The sequence below is a fragment of the Coccinella septempunctata genome, chromosome 5, assembly GCF_907165205.1.
Source record: "Coccinella septempunctata chromosome 5, icCocSept1.1, whole genome shotgun sequence".
NCBI classification, from domain to species: Eukaryota; Metazoa; Arthropoda; class Insecta; order Coleoptera; family Coccinellidae; genus Coccinella; species Coccinella septempunctata.
The window spans coordinates 33,443,869-33,459,956 of record NC_058193.1 but is presented as its reverse complement, the minus strand read 5'-3'; the positions used below and the strand labels follow the sequence as shown (position 1 = coordinate 33,459,956).

The following is a 16,088-nucleotide window of genomic DNA, read 5'->3' as shown; positions in this document are numbered from 1 at the left end:
ACATAATAATGATTCCAGTTTTGAACTATCGCTCATGTATGTATACTCTTTTTAGCTCCCAAACCAATGGACTCGGTCAATCCTTGTTACCCCAATCCATGCGGGGCAAATGCAATTTGTAGGGAACAGAACAATGCAGGGTCTTGTACTTGTATTCAAGATTACATAGGAAATCCTTATGAAGGCTGTAGACCAGAATGTGTTCTGAATTCGGATTGTTCATCAAATAAGGCTTGTATTAGGAACAAATGTGCGGATCCTTGTCCTGGAACTTGCGGACAAAATGCTGAATGTCAAGTTATAAACCATCTACCTTCATGTTCTTGCCTATCCCGGTTCACTGGAGATCCATTCAGATATTGTACTTTGATAGTCGAACGTAAGATCATTGAAACTTATTCCTTAAAAGCCTTGTCCTCATTTCATTCAATTTTAGCTGTAGTTGAACCACCAAGGAATCCTTGTCAACCAAGTCCTTGCGGACCTAACAGCCAATGTCGCGAAGTGAATGGTCAAGCGGTTTGTTCATGTTTACCGGAGTACAGTGGAAGTCCGCCAAGTTGTAGGCCAGAATGTACAAGTAGTTCAGAATGTCCTCTAAACCGGGCTTGTATCAACCAAAAATGTGCTGATCCTTGTCCTGGCAGTTGCGGCCTGAACGCTGTTTGCGAAATTGTGAATCATAGTCCGATTTGTAGTTGTCAGGAGGGACATACTGGTGATCCATTCAGTAGATGTTACCCATTACCTCGTGAGTTTTTGGGCGCGTTAAATGGTTGAAAGTTTCTATATATTCCTCGAATTTCAGCACCTCGACCAGAGCCACAACCGGTCTTGAACCCTTGCGAACCATCACCTTGCGGACCTTATTCCATATGTCAAGACATAAACGGTTCTCCATCATGTGCCTGTTTGCAAAATTACATTGGTAGTCCACCAAACTGCAGACCTGAATGTACGATAAATGCTGAATGTCCAAGTAACTTGGCTTGTATGAGAGAAAAATGTAGGGATCCTTGTCCTGGTTCTTGTGGATCAAATGCTCGTTGTAACGTTGTCAATCACACACCTATCTGTTCATGTCTTGAAGGCTATAGCGGTGATCCGTTCAGTTTTTGTTCAATAAGACCTACTCCAAGTACGTATAATCCCATTTTGTCATCGAAATCCTTTACCGAGCAAACATATATTTTAGCGCCAGTCAAAGATGATCCTTGCAATCCATCACCTTGCGGTCCAAATGCTCAATGCAACAATGGCCAATGTACATGCCTCCCCGAATATCAGGGTGACCCATATAGAGGATGTAGACCTGAATGTGTCCTAAACAATGACTGTCCTCGAAACAAGGCATGTTCAAGGAATAAATGTGTAGATCCTTGTCCTGGAACTTGCGGCCAAAACGCGGAATGTACCGTGATAAACCATATAGCCACTTGCAGCTGCATACAAGGATTTGTAGGAAATGCTTTCGTACAATGTAACCAAATACCAGGTAATCTTAAATTTCTCGACTCACCGATGGTATCTCACCCCGATCATTTCATTCTAGTGTCTGAACCCAAGAATCCTTGCAATCCATCACCTTGCGGACCTAACAGTCAATGTAGGAATATTGGAGAACAAGCTGTATGCTCCTGTGTACCGGGTTACATGGGAACGCCTCCAAATTGTAGACCGGAATGTACAACATCTTCAGATTGTCAGTTAACCGAAGCTTGCGTGAATCAGAAATGCATAGACCCATGTCCTGGCACTTGCGGTTTGAACGCATTGTGTCAAGTGAACAATCATAATCCAATTTGTAGTTGTCCACCGAGGTATTCTGGAAATCCATTCACGCTGTGTCAGATAATATGTAAGTTTGCCTTAATGAACCTCGAATCCATTCTAAAACATTATAATTCAGATGAGCCCGTTGTTGAACCCAAAAATCCATGCCAACCATCACCATGCGGTCCCAATTCACAATGTAGGGATATTAATGGTTCTCCATCTTGCTCCTGTCTGCCAGAGTTTGTGGGGGTACCTCCAAACTGTAAACCGGAGTGTGTTAGTAATGGGGAATGCCCGTATAATCTAGCTTGCATTGGACAGAAATGTAAAGACCCATGTCCAGGTGTTTGTGGAGTAAACGCAGATTGTAGGGTAGTTAGTCACACGCCTAACTGCGTATGTCTGAGTGGATTTTCTGGAAATCCATTCGAACGATGCGTACTACCACAACGTAAGTTATTTCTTCTAAAGATCGATGCGTTTCTATTTAAACCTCAATTTTTAGCGCCACAACCTAAACCTGCAGATCCGGTTAACCCTTGTGTACCATCTCCATGTGGAGCTAACGCTGTTTGTAGGGAACAAGGTAATGCGGCAGCATGTACTTGTATTCCTGGCTACTTCGGAAACCCCTACGATGGCTGTAGACCGGAATGTACTATAAATTCAGATTGCCCGTCCAACAAGGCTTGTTTCAACTACAAATGTCAAGATCCTTGTCCAGGAACGTGTGGTAACAACGCTATTTGTCAAGTTATCAATCATCTACCTACATGCTCCTGTCCTCCACCATATACTGGGGATCCGTTCAGAATTTGCAACTTCGCTATAGAAGAAGAACGTAATGATACTCATATTTTTTGTAACAAATATACTGAAAGTCATTTTTTAGCGATACCTGTGAATCCCTGTCAACCAAATCCTTGCGGACCCAACAGTCAGTGCCGACAAACCAACGGTCAGGCTGTCTGTTCTTGTCTTCCAACTTATGTAGGTTCACCACCAAGCTGCAGACCAGAATGTGTGGTCAGTAGTGAATGCCCCTTGGACAAGGCTTGTATAAATCAAAAATGCCAAGATCCTTGCCCTGGAACTTGCGGTATAAACGCCCGATGCGAGGTCAGGAATCACAGCCCTATCTGTAGCTGTAAAATAGATATGACCGGAGATCCTTTCGTCAGATGTTACCCCTTGCCTCGTAAGACAACGATAAAAAACTTTTCGAACTTGTTCTCAACGTCATATATTTCAGCATCACCACCCGAACCAAAACCTGCGGATAACCCTTGCGTACCATCCCCTTGCGGTCCTAATTCTCAATGCAGGGACATAAATGGGGTTGCCGTATGTTCTTGTCTACCCAACATGGTCGGTTCGGCACCAAACTGCAGACCTGAATGCGTTATAAACTCGGAGTGTATAAGCAGTTTGGCTTGTATTAATGAAAAATGTAGAGACCCATGTCCTGGTTCCTGCGGGTTCGGAGCTATATGTGAAGTTATCAATCATAATCCGAACTGTAGGTGTCCAGAAGGGTATCAAGGAAACGCTTTCGTCTCTTGCTTACCAACGCCCAAACCTTTGCGTAAGTTATTAACGGGTAGTTGGAAGGACCAAGTATCATTTATGTATTTTTAGCTACTCCACCTCCGTCAGACCCTTGCAATCCATCACCTTGTGGTCAAAACGCTGTGTGTAATAATGGTCAATGCACATGCGTGCCTGAATATCAAGGCGATCCTTACCGAGGTTGTAGACCTGAGTGTGTGTTAAACAGCGACTGCGCAAGGAATAGAGCTTGCTTGAGGAATAAGTGCGTAGATCCTTGTCCAGGTACTTGTGGTCAGAATGCCGAATGTAGCGTTTACAACCATATAGCCATGTGCACTTGTATCCAAGGCTATAACGGAAATCCATTTATCGCCTGTTCGAAGATTGAGAGTAAGTTCAGGTTATAATTTTCCCAGTCCCAATTATTCACGTGTATATTTCAAACCAGATCCTCCACCATCGAACCCATGCTATCCTTCGCCATGCGGACCGAACAGTCAGTGTAGGGATATAGGAGGACAGGCAATCTGTTCTTGTCTGATAGGTTACTTCGGAAGTCCGCCATCTTGCAGGCCCGAATGTACCACCAGTACAGATTGTCTGCAAAACATGGCTTGCGTGAACCAGAGATGCGTCGACCCATGTCCTGGAACTTGCGGAATAAATGCGCTCTGTCAGGTTATCAACCACAACCCAATCTGTAGTTGCCCACCAAACTATAGCGGAGATCCATTCATAAGATGTCAGGTTGTAATCGGTATGTCACATTCGCTTTGTAGCTCGGGAAAACTCCTCACCCCCAACTATTTTCCAGTTGAAACAAGACCCAATCCCGTGGTTATACCAACGGAAGACCCTTGCGTTCCAAACCCTTGCGGTTCGAACTCCATTTGCGAACCTACAACAGGGGGAAGATATCAATGCTCATGTGTTGCTGGATATTTCGGAAACCCACCATTCTGCAGGCCTGAATGCTTGCAGAACGATGAGTGCTCGAGGGAGCTCGCTTGCATCAATATGAAATGCAGAGATCCATGTCCTGGGTCTTGCGGATTGAATACGAGATGTGTTGTGGTCAACCACGTGCCGAACTGTGCTTGTTTGGACGGTTTCGTCGGTGATCCATTCAGATCTTGTTATCCAAAACCAAGTAAGCAATTCTTATCCGAATATTGCAGGTTCTCAAGGAGATTTCACTTCAAGTATCAGATATTATATGCTTCAAGTGGAATGTTCATTGTGAACCTCATCTTTTGAGTCACCAATACTAACTGCATGCCTTACATGTGTCCGGGAAACATTCTTATAATCTACTTTATCACAGAACCAACACCACCGCCTAAGGAAATCAATCCTTGTCAACCATCTCCATGTGGGCCGAACGCTGTGTGCAGAGTGATTAACAACTATGCCGTCTGCGAGTGTATACCAGAGTACAGAGGAAACCCTTACGAGTCCTGTAGACCAGAGTGTCTGTCGAATTCGGACTGTACAATGAACAGAGCTTGCATAAGGAACAAATGCCAAGATCCATGTCCTGGAACTTGCGGTATCAATGCTATGTGCTCGGTCTTGAACCACGTACCAATATGCAGTTGTCCGGATGGTTTCACAGGCGATGCCTTCAGAATTTGCACAGAAGTTATAGGTGAGCATAATGACTTTAGTCAAAAATCATTTTTTTTTGTTCTCCGCCGAGAATTTGATAACCTTCAGCTTCTCTCAGGTGACCAAAATAACTCCATATTCTGAACAACCATTTTTTTTTCCAGTACCACCACCTCGTGATCCATGCAACCCTTCACCATGCGGCATGAACACCGTCTGCAGAACATTGGGCGAAAACGCCGTCTGCGAATGCCTGCCAGGTTTCTTCGGAAACCCAACGAGTGGAGGTTGCAGACCGGAATGCACCATCAGCGCGGACTGTCCCAGAGACAAGGCTTGCGTCAACTCCAAATGTATAGATCCTTGCGTGGGCGTATGCGGTTTCAACGCACAATGCCACGTGGTCAACCACAGTCCCATCTGTAGCTGTCCGCCGCCACTGATAGGAAATCCGTTCGAGCTGTGCGTGGAACAGAAAGAACCGGCAGATCCATGCAATCCTTCACCTTGCGGACCTAACGGTCAATGTAGGGTTATCAACGGTGTGGCAAGCTGCAACTATCCAGAATGTATCATCAATCAGGACTGTCCGAGGGATAAGGCTTGTTACAGTCAGAGGTGTGGGGATCCTTGCAGGGATGCTTGTGGAGTTAATGCGCTCTGTCAGGTCATCAATCACAAGGCGATCTGTAGATGTCCACCAGAATACGTCGGGTCTCCAGAGGTACAATGTCGACTCGAGCCAAGAGGTGAGTTTTTCGAATGGTTTTTTTTTTATTAAGAGACACCATTTGGTGTTTGAACGTTTCCCATTCTTGGTGTAGCAGATATAATTTGATGACATACAAACGTAAATTCCTACTTACAGTGCCTCAACCCAAGGTGGAATGCCTTCAAGATTCCGATTGCACCAACGACAAAGCCTGCATCGACAACCGTTGTCAGGACCCATGCTCCGTATCTCAAGGCATCTGCGGTCAAAACGCGGAATGCAGACCACAACTGCACAGAGCCCTCTGCATCTGCAGAGAAGGATACACCGGAAACGCTCAATCGGCCTGCTTCGAAATCGGCTGTCGTTCGAACTCAGACTGTCCACCGATACAGGCGTGCATCAACAGAGAGTGTCTTGACCCTTGCTCGTACACCTCTTGCGGATTGAACGCCCTGTGCAAACCGGACTCGAACCACAGGGCCAGATGCTACTGTCCCGAGAACTTCAAGGGAGATCCGTTCATCAGATGCGAAAGACCGGAATGTACCAACGATAACGAATGTCCTTACAACTTGGCGTGTAGGAACGAACGTTGTGAGGATCCTTGCAAGTGCGGATTGTCGGCCATTTGTTCAGTTAACAACCACAGGCCGCAATGTTCTTGTCCGCCAGGTTATATAGGAAATCCACTGGTGTCGTGTAATCTCCAACCGGTGGTGTCAGCCGAATGTAAAATGGACGCTGATTGTCCCAGCAAACTGGCATGTTTCAGCGGTAAATGTAAGAACCCATGCACAGAAACTACACCATGTGGAGTCAACGCAGAATGCGTGGTAGTGGACTCTCTACCACTCAGAACCATGTCATGCATTTGCCTGCCAGGGTATGTTGGAGATGCAGACAAAGAATGTAGACTGGGTAAGTTAAAATCATTTTTTCTCACTACAAAAAGTTTTATGCTCGAAAGGGGATTATAATCCATAAAATTAACGGATGTCATTCACTAATGAATCGATTATTTTTCAGGTTTAACCTAAAGAATCTCCCATATCCCTACTATTTCTCCTCTTAACAGCAACACTAGCTAACATTTCCCTCCCAGACAACTTGTGGAGATACTAATATACTCGGTATGTTTCACAGAAATCGAAGAGGGTTGCAAGAGCCATAACGACTGCGCATTCACGGAAGCTTGTTTGAACAGGAGATGTGTCAATCCTTGCGCTGTGGGAAGTCCATGTGCCGTTACGGCCCTTTGTGACCCACAAAACCACAAGGCGGTTTGTAGATGTCCATCAGGGTTCATTGGTGATCCATTCGTCAAATGCTACGAGGGTAAGTTTAGTCCTCCACAAATTTTCCATTCGGAACTGTTCAAACCCGTTTTTCCAGGTCTGGTACCTAAGGAGGAATGCTTAACAAGTTTGGATTGCCCCAACGACAAATCATGCATCAATCAACATTGCCAAGATCCATGTTTGACTTCGAACCCTTGTGGAACTGACGCTCAATGCAGGACCTTACAACATCACCCCACCTGCTCCTGTCCGGAAGGTTGGGGAGGCAACCCACAAGTCTTGTGTTATAAACGTAAGTCAACAATTCCAAACCTTTCTTGGTATTAAATCTCAGATGACGTTCATACTTTATTATTATTTCCAGCTGAATGTAAATCGAATGACGAGTGTCCATACAACAAGGCTTGCATCAACGAGAACTGTCTGGACCCTTGCAACAGCTTGTCTTGCGGAAGGGGTGCAGAGTGTCTGGTTAAGAACCATTGGGCTCAATGCACATGTCCAGCTGGCACACAAGGAAATCCGCTGATATCATGCATAGCCGGTATATGTCAATACAACGAAGACTGTGGAGATCAAGAGGCTTGCGATCGACTCAACAGAGTGTGCAGACCAGTTTGTCAAGAAGACACATGCGCGGATACAGCGATCTGTGAAGCCCAAGCACATCAACCTAGATGCAGGTGTCCACCGGGCACTGAAGGCAATCCTTACCAAGAGTGTGTGAAAGGAAAAACACCCGAACCAAGCCCTGAATGCAAGATGGACATCGACTGTCCATCTCAATACGCTTGTATCGAACAACGTTGCTTGAATCCGTGCTTGGAGAACAACGTATGCACGCCTGATCAAGAATGCAGAGTGTTAGACACACTGCCGTTACGTACCATCATGTGCCAATGTCCACCAGATACAATAGCCGATATATCAGGACGTTGTAGAGCAATTGTAGTGGTAGAACCACAATGTAGGGTCGATTCGGATTGTACAGACAGAGAGAAATGTATATCAGGGAACTGCATCGAAGCTTGCAGGATCGATATGTGTGGTATCAACGCCTTGTGTAATTCGCAACACCATCAAGCTATCTGTAGCTGTTCACCGGGCTATACAGGAAATCCACATATTGAATGCACAGGTGAGATACTTCGAAAAACGTTGGGAATACTCCGTGGTTATTGTACGGGCGCTAAATTTCACAATATATGTCTGATTTCAGTTTCGAGACCACCAATTACTGGACCTGTCCCTGAATGTTACTCTGACGACGAATGTAGTTATGACAAAGCTTGCTCGAATGAAAGATGTATCAATCCTTGCCTGAAAGATAGACCATGCGGGGTTGGTGCTTTCTGCTCGGTGAACAATCATAAAGCAGTTTGCACATGTCCAATTGGTTTTGAAGGAAGTCCACACACTGAATGTTTACCACGTAAGTACATATCTACCTACTTTCAAGATGGTGTTCGAACCAGATCAACAAAAGTATCAATTTTGAATTTGAAGATTTCCCTTTCATCCAGTGGAATAAATATTTGATGATTACTGATATTTCCAGCACTTGGACCAACGGTAGGATGTACATCGAACTCAGAGTGCGCGCAGACAGATTCTTGCGTGAACGGCATCTGTATCAACCCATGCAACTGCGGACCTAACGCGCAATGTAACATCATAAACCATTATCCAATGTGTTTCTGTAAACCTGGATATTCTGGAAACCCACAACTTGGCTGCATCAAACGTAAGCTTCAGAATTATTGAATTTATCAAGATGATACTTATGCCTTCTTCCCGTTTCAGTGGGATGTCAAAGTGACAACGAATGTAACAACGACCAACAGTGCTACAACGGACAATGCGTCGATCCATGCATACTGGGCGATCCGTGCGCAACGAGCGCCATATGTTACGGCAACAACCACATAGCCTCGTGCAAATGTGCCCCAGGATACGAGGGTAATCCATTCGATAGATGCGAGAGGATAGAGTGCCACACCGATTCGGAATGCCCGAACAACAGGGCTTGCATACAGAAGCACTGCGTGGACCCTTGCAGCACCGTCGCAAATCCACCATGTGCACACAACGCCATTTGCTACGCGCAGAATCACGTGGCCGGTTGTCAGTGTCCACCGCATCTACCAGAAGGAAACCCGTTAGCTTACTGTACAGCGCCGGTGATAATCGGCAAAGAATGCGAACTAGACCTGGATTGTCCGAGCCAGTTGGCTTGCATCAAGGAGAAATGCGTCAACCCTTGTAAAACGTTGTCACCATGCCACAGCACCGCCCACTGCAGCGTTTTGGACACGATACCAGTACGAACCATGATTTGTACTTGCCCAGAAGGATGGGTGCCTAATGAAAACGGAGAATGCCACGCTGTAGTTATACCGATACCACCCGGTTGTACATCCGACAACGACTGTTCTGCTAAAGAAGCCTGCATCAACAGAAGGTGTAGAAACCCTTGTGACTGCGGTACAAACGCCAACTGCCTCGTACAGAACCACAGACCAATCTGCTCCTGTTCGAACGGTTTCGAAGGCAATCCAAACATCGCCTGCTACGCCGTCGGTTGTAGGATTGATTCTGAGTGCGAGTCTGGAAAGGCTTGCGTGAACGGAAACTGCGTCAATCCTTGTTTGGTGGAAGATCCATGCGGCGTTAATGCGGAATGTTACGTTTATCAGAACAGGGCTCAGTGCAGATGTATCAGCGGTTACAGGGGAAATCCATTCGAGAGGTGTAACATCGTTGGGTGTATATCCAACAGCGACTGTCCTGGTGATAGGCAATGTAGAAACACTCAATGCGTTGACCCTTGCATTTACGACAGCCCTTGCTCACCGAGAGCAGAATGCAAGGTGCAGAACCACATGGCTTTATGCAGGTGTAGGTATGGTTTCATCGGTAATCCTTACGTGGACTGCAAACCGGAACCTCAGCCTGAGTGTAGAGAAGATCCGGAATGTCCATCAAGGCTGGCCTGTCTTAACAACAAATGCCAAGATCCTTGCGTTGTACTGGAACCATGCCACAGACCATCAGAGTGCGTGGTTGTCGGATCAGTACCTGTACGTACCATGATCTGCGTGTGTCCACCTGGTTACATCAGCAGCGGAAGCGGTACCTGCCATCCTGTGAAAGCTATAGAGGTCGGAGCCTGCGTGGTTGACGAGGAATGTCCAGCCGATAAGTCTTGCATCAGCGGAATCTGCAGAGACCCATGCAACTGCGGTCTCAACGCAGAATGCAGGATCAAAAACCACAAACCAGTAAGTAAAACCCAATGTCAATCTTGGAAACATAACTTATCGTTGACATCTTGCAGGTATGTACTTGCAAGCAAGGCTACGACGGAAATCCAGAGATCGAATGTGAGAGGACAGGATGCAGAAATGACGAACAATGTTCAGGTCAACACATCTGCGTGAACAGACAATGCGTACCAGTTTGCGATGTCGATGGATCCTCTTGCGGAAAAGACGCTGTCTGCTATGGCGTCAACCACCATGCAGTTTGCGATTGTCCGCCAGGTTTCATCGGTAATCCAGAAATATCTTGTGTTCTGGTTGGTTGCAGGTGAGTTTCACAATATAACACCAATCACCCTGTCATTTTTTTTCATGTTTGAAAATTGTGGTTTGCCTTCTCCGTTGCAACTTTCAAGCTAATTCCTTCTTTCAGATCTGACAGCGAATGTCCTGGGGGTAGGGCTTGCGTGAACAACAAATGCGACAACCCGTGTGAGACCGACAATCCTTGCTCCGCACCAGCAGAATGCAAGGTCTACAACCATATGGTCGAATGTGTATGTCCACCTGGCACCGTCAGTGACGGTAAAACGGGCTGCATCGAGGTCGGAATCGAGAAATGTAGGAAAGACCACGACTGTCCATCGCAATACGCTTGCATTGGTGGCGAATGTATCAACCCTTGCAAGGAAACCGACCCTTGTGGTGTGAACGCCGAATGCACGGTGCTTGATACGGAACCAGTCAGGACCATGGTTTGCAAATGCATGCCTGGCTATGAGGGCAACGCTGCTGTGCAATGCGACAAGAGTAAGTCACAGAATCTATGAAATACCATCAATTTCGTTTTTGGTCGCTCGAAGATAGAGTGGATCACACTGGAAGGGTCATTCTTATAACATACATCAAGAGAACCTTTAGTCAAGGATGCTATCGAAAATGATTAACACTGTCCAAGTACATAGCTCCTTCTTTAAGTCGAGACAAATTGAATACAAAACATCGTATATACGCAATATTAAGACAAGTTTCTTATACCCAATACATTAAATATTTTTCGTTACAGCCGCCATATGCAGAATAGACAAAGGCTACATCCGCACGCCTGATGGCAAGTGCGTATGCCCGCCAAACACGGCCTTGGACGAAAACGACGAATGCGTACTGTGCCCCGTACAAAAAGGCTTCAAGATCGACGAGAAAGGAAGATGCGTCTGCGCTCTAGAAAGAGGCTTCATAATCGACGACAGGGGAAATTGCGTCTGTCCAATCAACGGTTACCATCTCGACGCCAGGGGCAATTGCATCAAACAGTTCGGGCCCAAATGCGAAACCGACGACGACTGCCTGGATCAGGAGTTCTGCGAGCCGAACACCAAGACCTGCCAGGACCCTTGCCTGTACAAGACCTGCGCGGAGAACGCTTTCTGCAATGCGACCAATCACGTGGCTGTTTGCAAATGCCGAGTTGGTTTCACCGGCGACCCAGAGGTCTATTGCAGTAAGTTTAATCTTTTTTTTATCTCACACACACATTTGTCTTGGTCAATACTTTTCTTGGAGGTGGAGCAGTATTCTAAGTATCAAATTTGGGGCAGTAAAATTAGCTTACAGATTATATTAAGCAGTTACTTTGCAAAGTTTAGAATATTCCTCTTTCGATTACTTCCATCTGCTGAAACTATTTCTAACAGGATACTTACGATAGGTAGCATTTGATACTGGCCCTAAATTACTTCAGCGCCAGTTCCTGTGGGTTTTGAAACAACTATGCACCATTTGGTGGTACTCCTTTTGAAAGTTTTGGTGGTGCATTTCTTTTCAAGTCTTTCTTTCAAGTCAACATCGTAGTAAATCCCACTGCAGAGAAGTTTTTGGTCAGGAAGGACCAGCTTCTCAGTTTTCTCATCCTCTGTACCCTCCATATGGATAATAAGGGTGTTTCTAGTGTACTCAACAATTTTGTTTTACAGATCAAACGTCTCCCCTACGAACTGTGTTCCCACGACCGGAAATGGTCGTGAGTTGTCTGTCTGACGGTGTTCAGGTGGAGATACACATAGCTGAGACCGAATTCAACGGAGTATTTTATGTGAAGGGTCACAGCAAAGACGAACAATGTAGAAGAATAGTAACACTGCCATCGAATTCACTGCCAAGGACGGAGATTTTCAAGGTGCAATTTGGAAACTGCGGACTGATTCATGTCAACGTAAGTATATCTATCTTGGAGATGGTGACAACAACAAGTCATGATTCATGGATCAACAGTCTCAGTTACAGTGTTGTCTTTCAAACGTCCAAAAGTCGAGAACATATCGAGCTTTGGCTGCTCTCATCCGTGGCATCTTATCGATCGTTGAAAAATAATCCAATTTTTTCCTTCCACAGGGCCAGGCCAGCTTCGTGCTTGTGATCCAGAAACATCCCAAACTAGTCACGTACAAGGCGCAGGCGTATCACATAAAATGCGTGTACCAGACCGGCGAACAGAACGTCACCCTTGGCTTCAACGTGTCCATGCTGACGACGGCCGGTACCATTGCCAACACAGGCCCGCCGCCCGTGTGCACGATGAAGATCGTCACGCCTACCGGTCAGGAGATCAACTCTGCCGAGATCGGCGACAACCTGATGCTGCAGGTCGAGGTACAGCCCGGGTCCATCTACGGAGGCTTCGCCAGGAGCTGCGTGGCCAAGACGATGGAGGCTAACGTCGAGAACGAGTACCCGGTCACGGACGAGAACGGATGCGCCACTGATCCGACCATATTCGGCGAGTGGGACTACAATCCTGACACGCAGAGCCTGTCGGCCAGCTTTAACGCGTTCAAGTTCCCCAGCAGCGATAACATCAGGTTCCAGTGTAACATCAGGGTGTGCTTCGGAGCCTGTCAACCTGTAAGTAACCAAGGCTGTCTCTGAAATGTCCCAACTCAAGGCTCAGCCTTGAGTAGTACATTATTTCACCAAGTTTCTGTTAAATCAGACAGTTAGCAGTCATTCAGAGGCTCAAGCGTTCATATGTATTAAGAGTTTTGAACCTCACCTCCATTGAACCACTGAACCGAGTTCTCAACGTCACTCGAATTAGTCTAACTGCTGGTGTGAAAGCCCTTTGGAGGCGAAAATCCAGAATATCATCCGGGATGCGTGCCCCCTTTTCTTACCGTTGACTTCACTCAGTGAAATAACCATCTCTCTCACTGCTGTTGGTACATAATATTCAGAGAATCGTCTAACTGTTTTCTATTTCCGTCTATTGAACTGTAACTTCCTTCCAGGTGAACTGCCGTGGGTACAATGCCTTCGGAAGGAGAAAGAGATCTATTGAAAACGAAAACACGGATCTGGCTGTGTCTGGAGATCTGATGACAGGACAGCTGAGGGAAGAAATAACGATTTCATCTAACGCAATATTGACGTTCGAGAGACGAGAAGAGAAGCTGGTAGATCCTGCAGCAGGTAAGATTCATGTTAAATCTTCGAAGATCTTCAATAACACATAATCTAGTAGGTAGTGCTCGATTTGGTTGCACACTTATGAGTTCAGATGTAACAAATTTGTGGCTTATTGTGTCAAATAATCTTTAAAACCTTAGTAGGAGTGTTGGCTTCGTGACTTTGCTACAGGACGCGTGGTTCGTTTGAGTAAAAAATAAATAAATTCAATTCAAAGATCAAACTATATAGTTCCTAACCTAACCTAAAGAAGACTTCAAGGATTTCTAAACAGACCAAAAGATCTTGAAGAATAATTGGTAGGACAATATCCAATATCAGAATTATCAATGTGAGCTTGTACTGATGATCTGTAATGCCGCCGAAACCGGTCTGTAGTTACGATAAAAGCTTTCAAGTATTTTGGAGTTACCTAGATTGAATAACGACTAGAGACTAGAGATAATTCAATGTGCCACTGCTAGGATATATTACTAAAGGTTTTTTTTTCAACATCCTCTATTTCCACAGCTGCAGACTACCAGAGAGTCGAGGACATCTGCGTCTCAATGATAGGATTCATAATATCATTGGTAATAACTGCCCTATTAGCACTGGTGGCCATTGCTGTGGCTGTGTCCTGTTGGCTGATGGCCTACAGGCGCAGGCCGAAGGCTTCTGGGCCTCTGCCACATCCTCCAGAGTTCCCAAACCCGCTGTTCACAACACCCGAACCGATGGCCGAGCCCAGTCCAGACTACCTCACGTAATGATCAGTGTATCTTCGTAGTAGAACATAAGTAAGAAAAAATACTCCCAAGTATACATAGATATATACGAACTACGACTATATGTAACGACTCAACAAGACTCAGAAAATACTCGATTTTACACTTTTATATGTATATTTAATTCCCGAACGTTCCACATTTTTTTCAACGTCCGTCCAACGAACTTCTCACTCTGAAACGAAAACTGCCAAGAAATGTGGAATGTTGGAACGAACTAGAGAAATTAGATATATTTAAATGAACGAAGTAATGTTTGCATCCGACCGTTTACAAGGTGCAAATATTTCTGCTATCTTTTCCACTGGCTTTCCCAATATACGTGAATGCGCTTACCAGACAAGGGAATTTTCTACTAAGGGTGATGGTCTTAATCTGTCTTGTAACAAATCTCTTCGAATCGTTTTGTCGGCCCCTTCGTCTGTCCCTTTTCCCGATGTTACTATTGTAAATATTAATGTTTCGTCGAAGCCACTGGAAGATGTAGTCCTAGACGTAAGGCTAGATATTTTATAAATCTGTATAAATTGTTTGAATGTGATTTTTGAGTGTGGAGTTTTTCTCCTATAATATTTTTTGGTGCTGACTGATAATTTTATTATTTCATACAGTCATTATTTAGTCAATCTGTCCTTGATAGTACCTTTAATTTTATTCAAGTCCAAAAAGACATAACTCTTAACCAAAAAAAGTATTATATAAATTTTGAAGCTTGATTTTTCATTGTAATGGCTGTTTTTTCAAGAAGCCAACTATTATTTCCATATGCTATTCAGGATAATTGTTCAATATGTATGTGAAATATTGTTCTCTGTTTCTTTTGTAATTTTTGATCTAACGATGATTCCTTAATTGTCATTTTGTGATAATCGCTTCTTTAATAAAGATTGTTTAATAAATGAGTGATTTATTTCAATGCACCTACCCACCTCTTTATTAGTCCACAGCTAAAATGGACGAAATGGTTCTCGAATTTGTTTGAGCTCACGTTGAAATTCTGTAATCCATGGGATCATTCATCGTCAATAAGATTATGGAATGACTCACCTGACCTTTCTTGAAAACTGACAATCTCCATCCATCAACATCCGAACCATGAAGTCCAAAACACAATAACGATTTAAAATTTCAATTAGAACCACTATGACTTATATTACTGCATCAGATACTGGTCAACAAAATATTGTTCACGTATTCCAGATTCTCCAAATGGGAAAACTCATCATTTACAGTGAAGCCAGTAACTCGCGAAACAGGGTAAAGTACAATAAAATATAACAGAAAGCGATACAGTACAGCAGTGTCAAAGAAGTAACCGGTGTAGGTCTAATTAAGAAACTGAACGGTAAAGACGGGGACCTACCTCCTTTATTTCAGGCACTCGCGGAAAACAAACGAAAACTAAAAATTAATTCCTAATAGCACTAATCCTCGCAACACAAAATTATTTCTAAAATCGTTGAACGGAACGGAAATCTGCTTTTATAGGCAAATCCCCACACGTTAAAAATCTGAAAATTCCAGAATGCGACAAAAGTGAAAAACGTCGTCAGCTCCGGTTTATCGCATATCAACATCAGAAAAACGTCGAAATCTTCAACGGCATGCAAGAAAAACAACGTTAAACACAGATAAACGGTTTTTTACGTTT

General features: G+C 44.6%; 1 protein-coding gene across 1 annotated transcript in view; it reads left to right on the top strand.

Annotated features, from left to right (window-relative positions):
* LOC123314117 overlaps window positions 1-15,336 on the top strand; it is a 169,261-nt gene extending 153,925 nt beyond the window's left edge. The window contains exons 97-123 of the mRNA XM_044899235.1: window positions 56-379; window positions 437-751; window positions 809-1,495; window positions 1,553-1,858; window positions 1,910-2,227; window positions 2,282-2,617; window positions 2,669-2,974; window positions 3,029-3,361; window positions 3,415-3,717; window positions 3,776-4,084; window positions 4,142-4,477; window positions 4,652-4,975; window positions 5,100-5,684; window positions 5,804-6,568; window positions 6,794-6,985; window positions 7,043-7,240; window positions 7,313-8,086; window positions 8,168-8,380; window positions 8,507-8,692; window positions 8,752-10,229; window positions 10,286-10,536; window positions 10,642-11,018; window positions 11,275-11,709; window positions 12,182-12,420; window positions 12,600-13,109; window positions 13,493-13,673; window positions 14,181-15,336. Of these exons, the coding sequence (XP_044755170.1) occupies window positions 56-379; window positions 437-751; window positions 809-1,495; window positions 1,553-1,858; window positions 1,910-2,227; window positions 2,282-2,617; window positions 2,669-2,974; window positions 3,029-3,361; window positions 3,415-3,717; window positions 3,776-4,084; window positions 4,142-4,477; window positions 4,652-4,975; window positions 5,100-5,684; window positions 5,804-6,568; window positions 6,794-6,985; window positions 7,043-7,240; window positions 7,313-8,086; window positions 8,168-8,380; window positions 8,507-8,692; window positions 8,752-10,229; window positions 10,286-10,536; window positions 10,642-11,018; window positions 11,275-11,709; window positions 12,182-12,420; window positions 12,600-13,109; window positions 13,493-13,673; window positions 14,181-14,419 (10,820 nt within the window). The 3' untranslated portion in view covers window positions 14,420-15,336. The remainder of the gene's footprint in view (window positions 1-55; window positions 380-436; window positions 752-808; window positions 1,496-1,552; window positions 1,859-1,909; window positions 2,228-2,281; window positions 2,618-2,668; window positions 2,975-3,028; window positions 3,362-3,414; window positions 3,718-3,775; window positions 4,085-4,141; window positions 4,478-4,651; window positions 4,976-5,099; window positions 5,685-5,803; window positions 6,569-6,793; window positions 6,986-7,042; window positions 7,241-7,312; window positions 8,087-8,167; window positions 8,381-8,506; window positions 8,693-8,751; window positions 10,230-10,285; window positions 10,537-10,641; window positions 11,019-11,274; window positions 11,710-12,181; window positions 12,421-12,599; window positions 13,110-13,492; window positions 13,674-14,180) is intronic.
* Window positions 15,337-16,088: the final 752 nt, after the last annotated feature.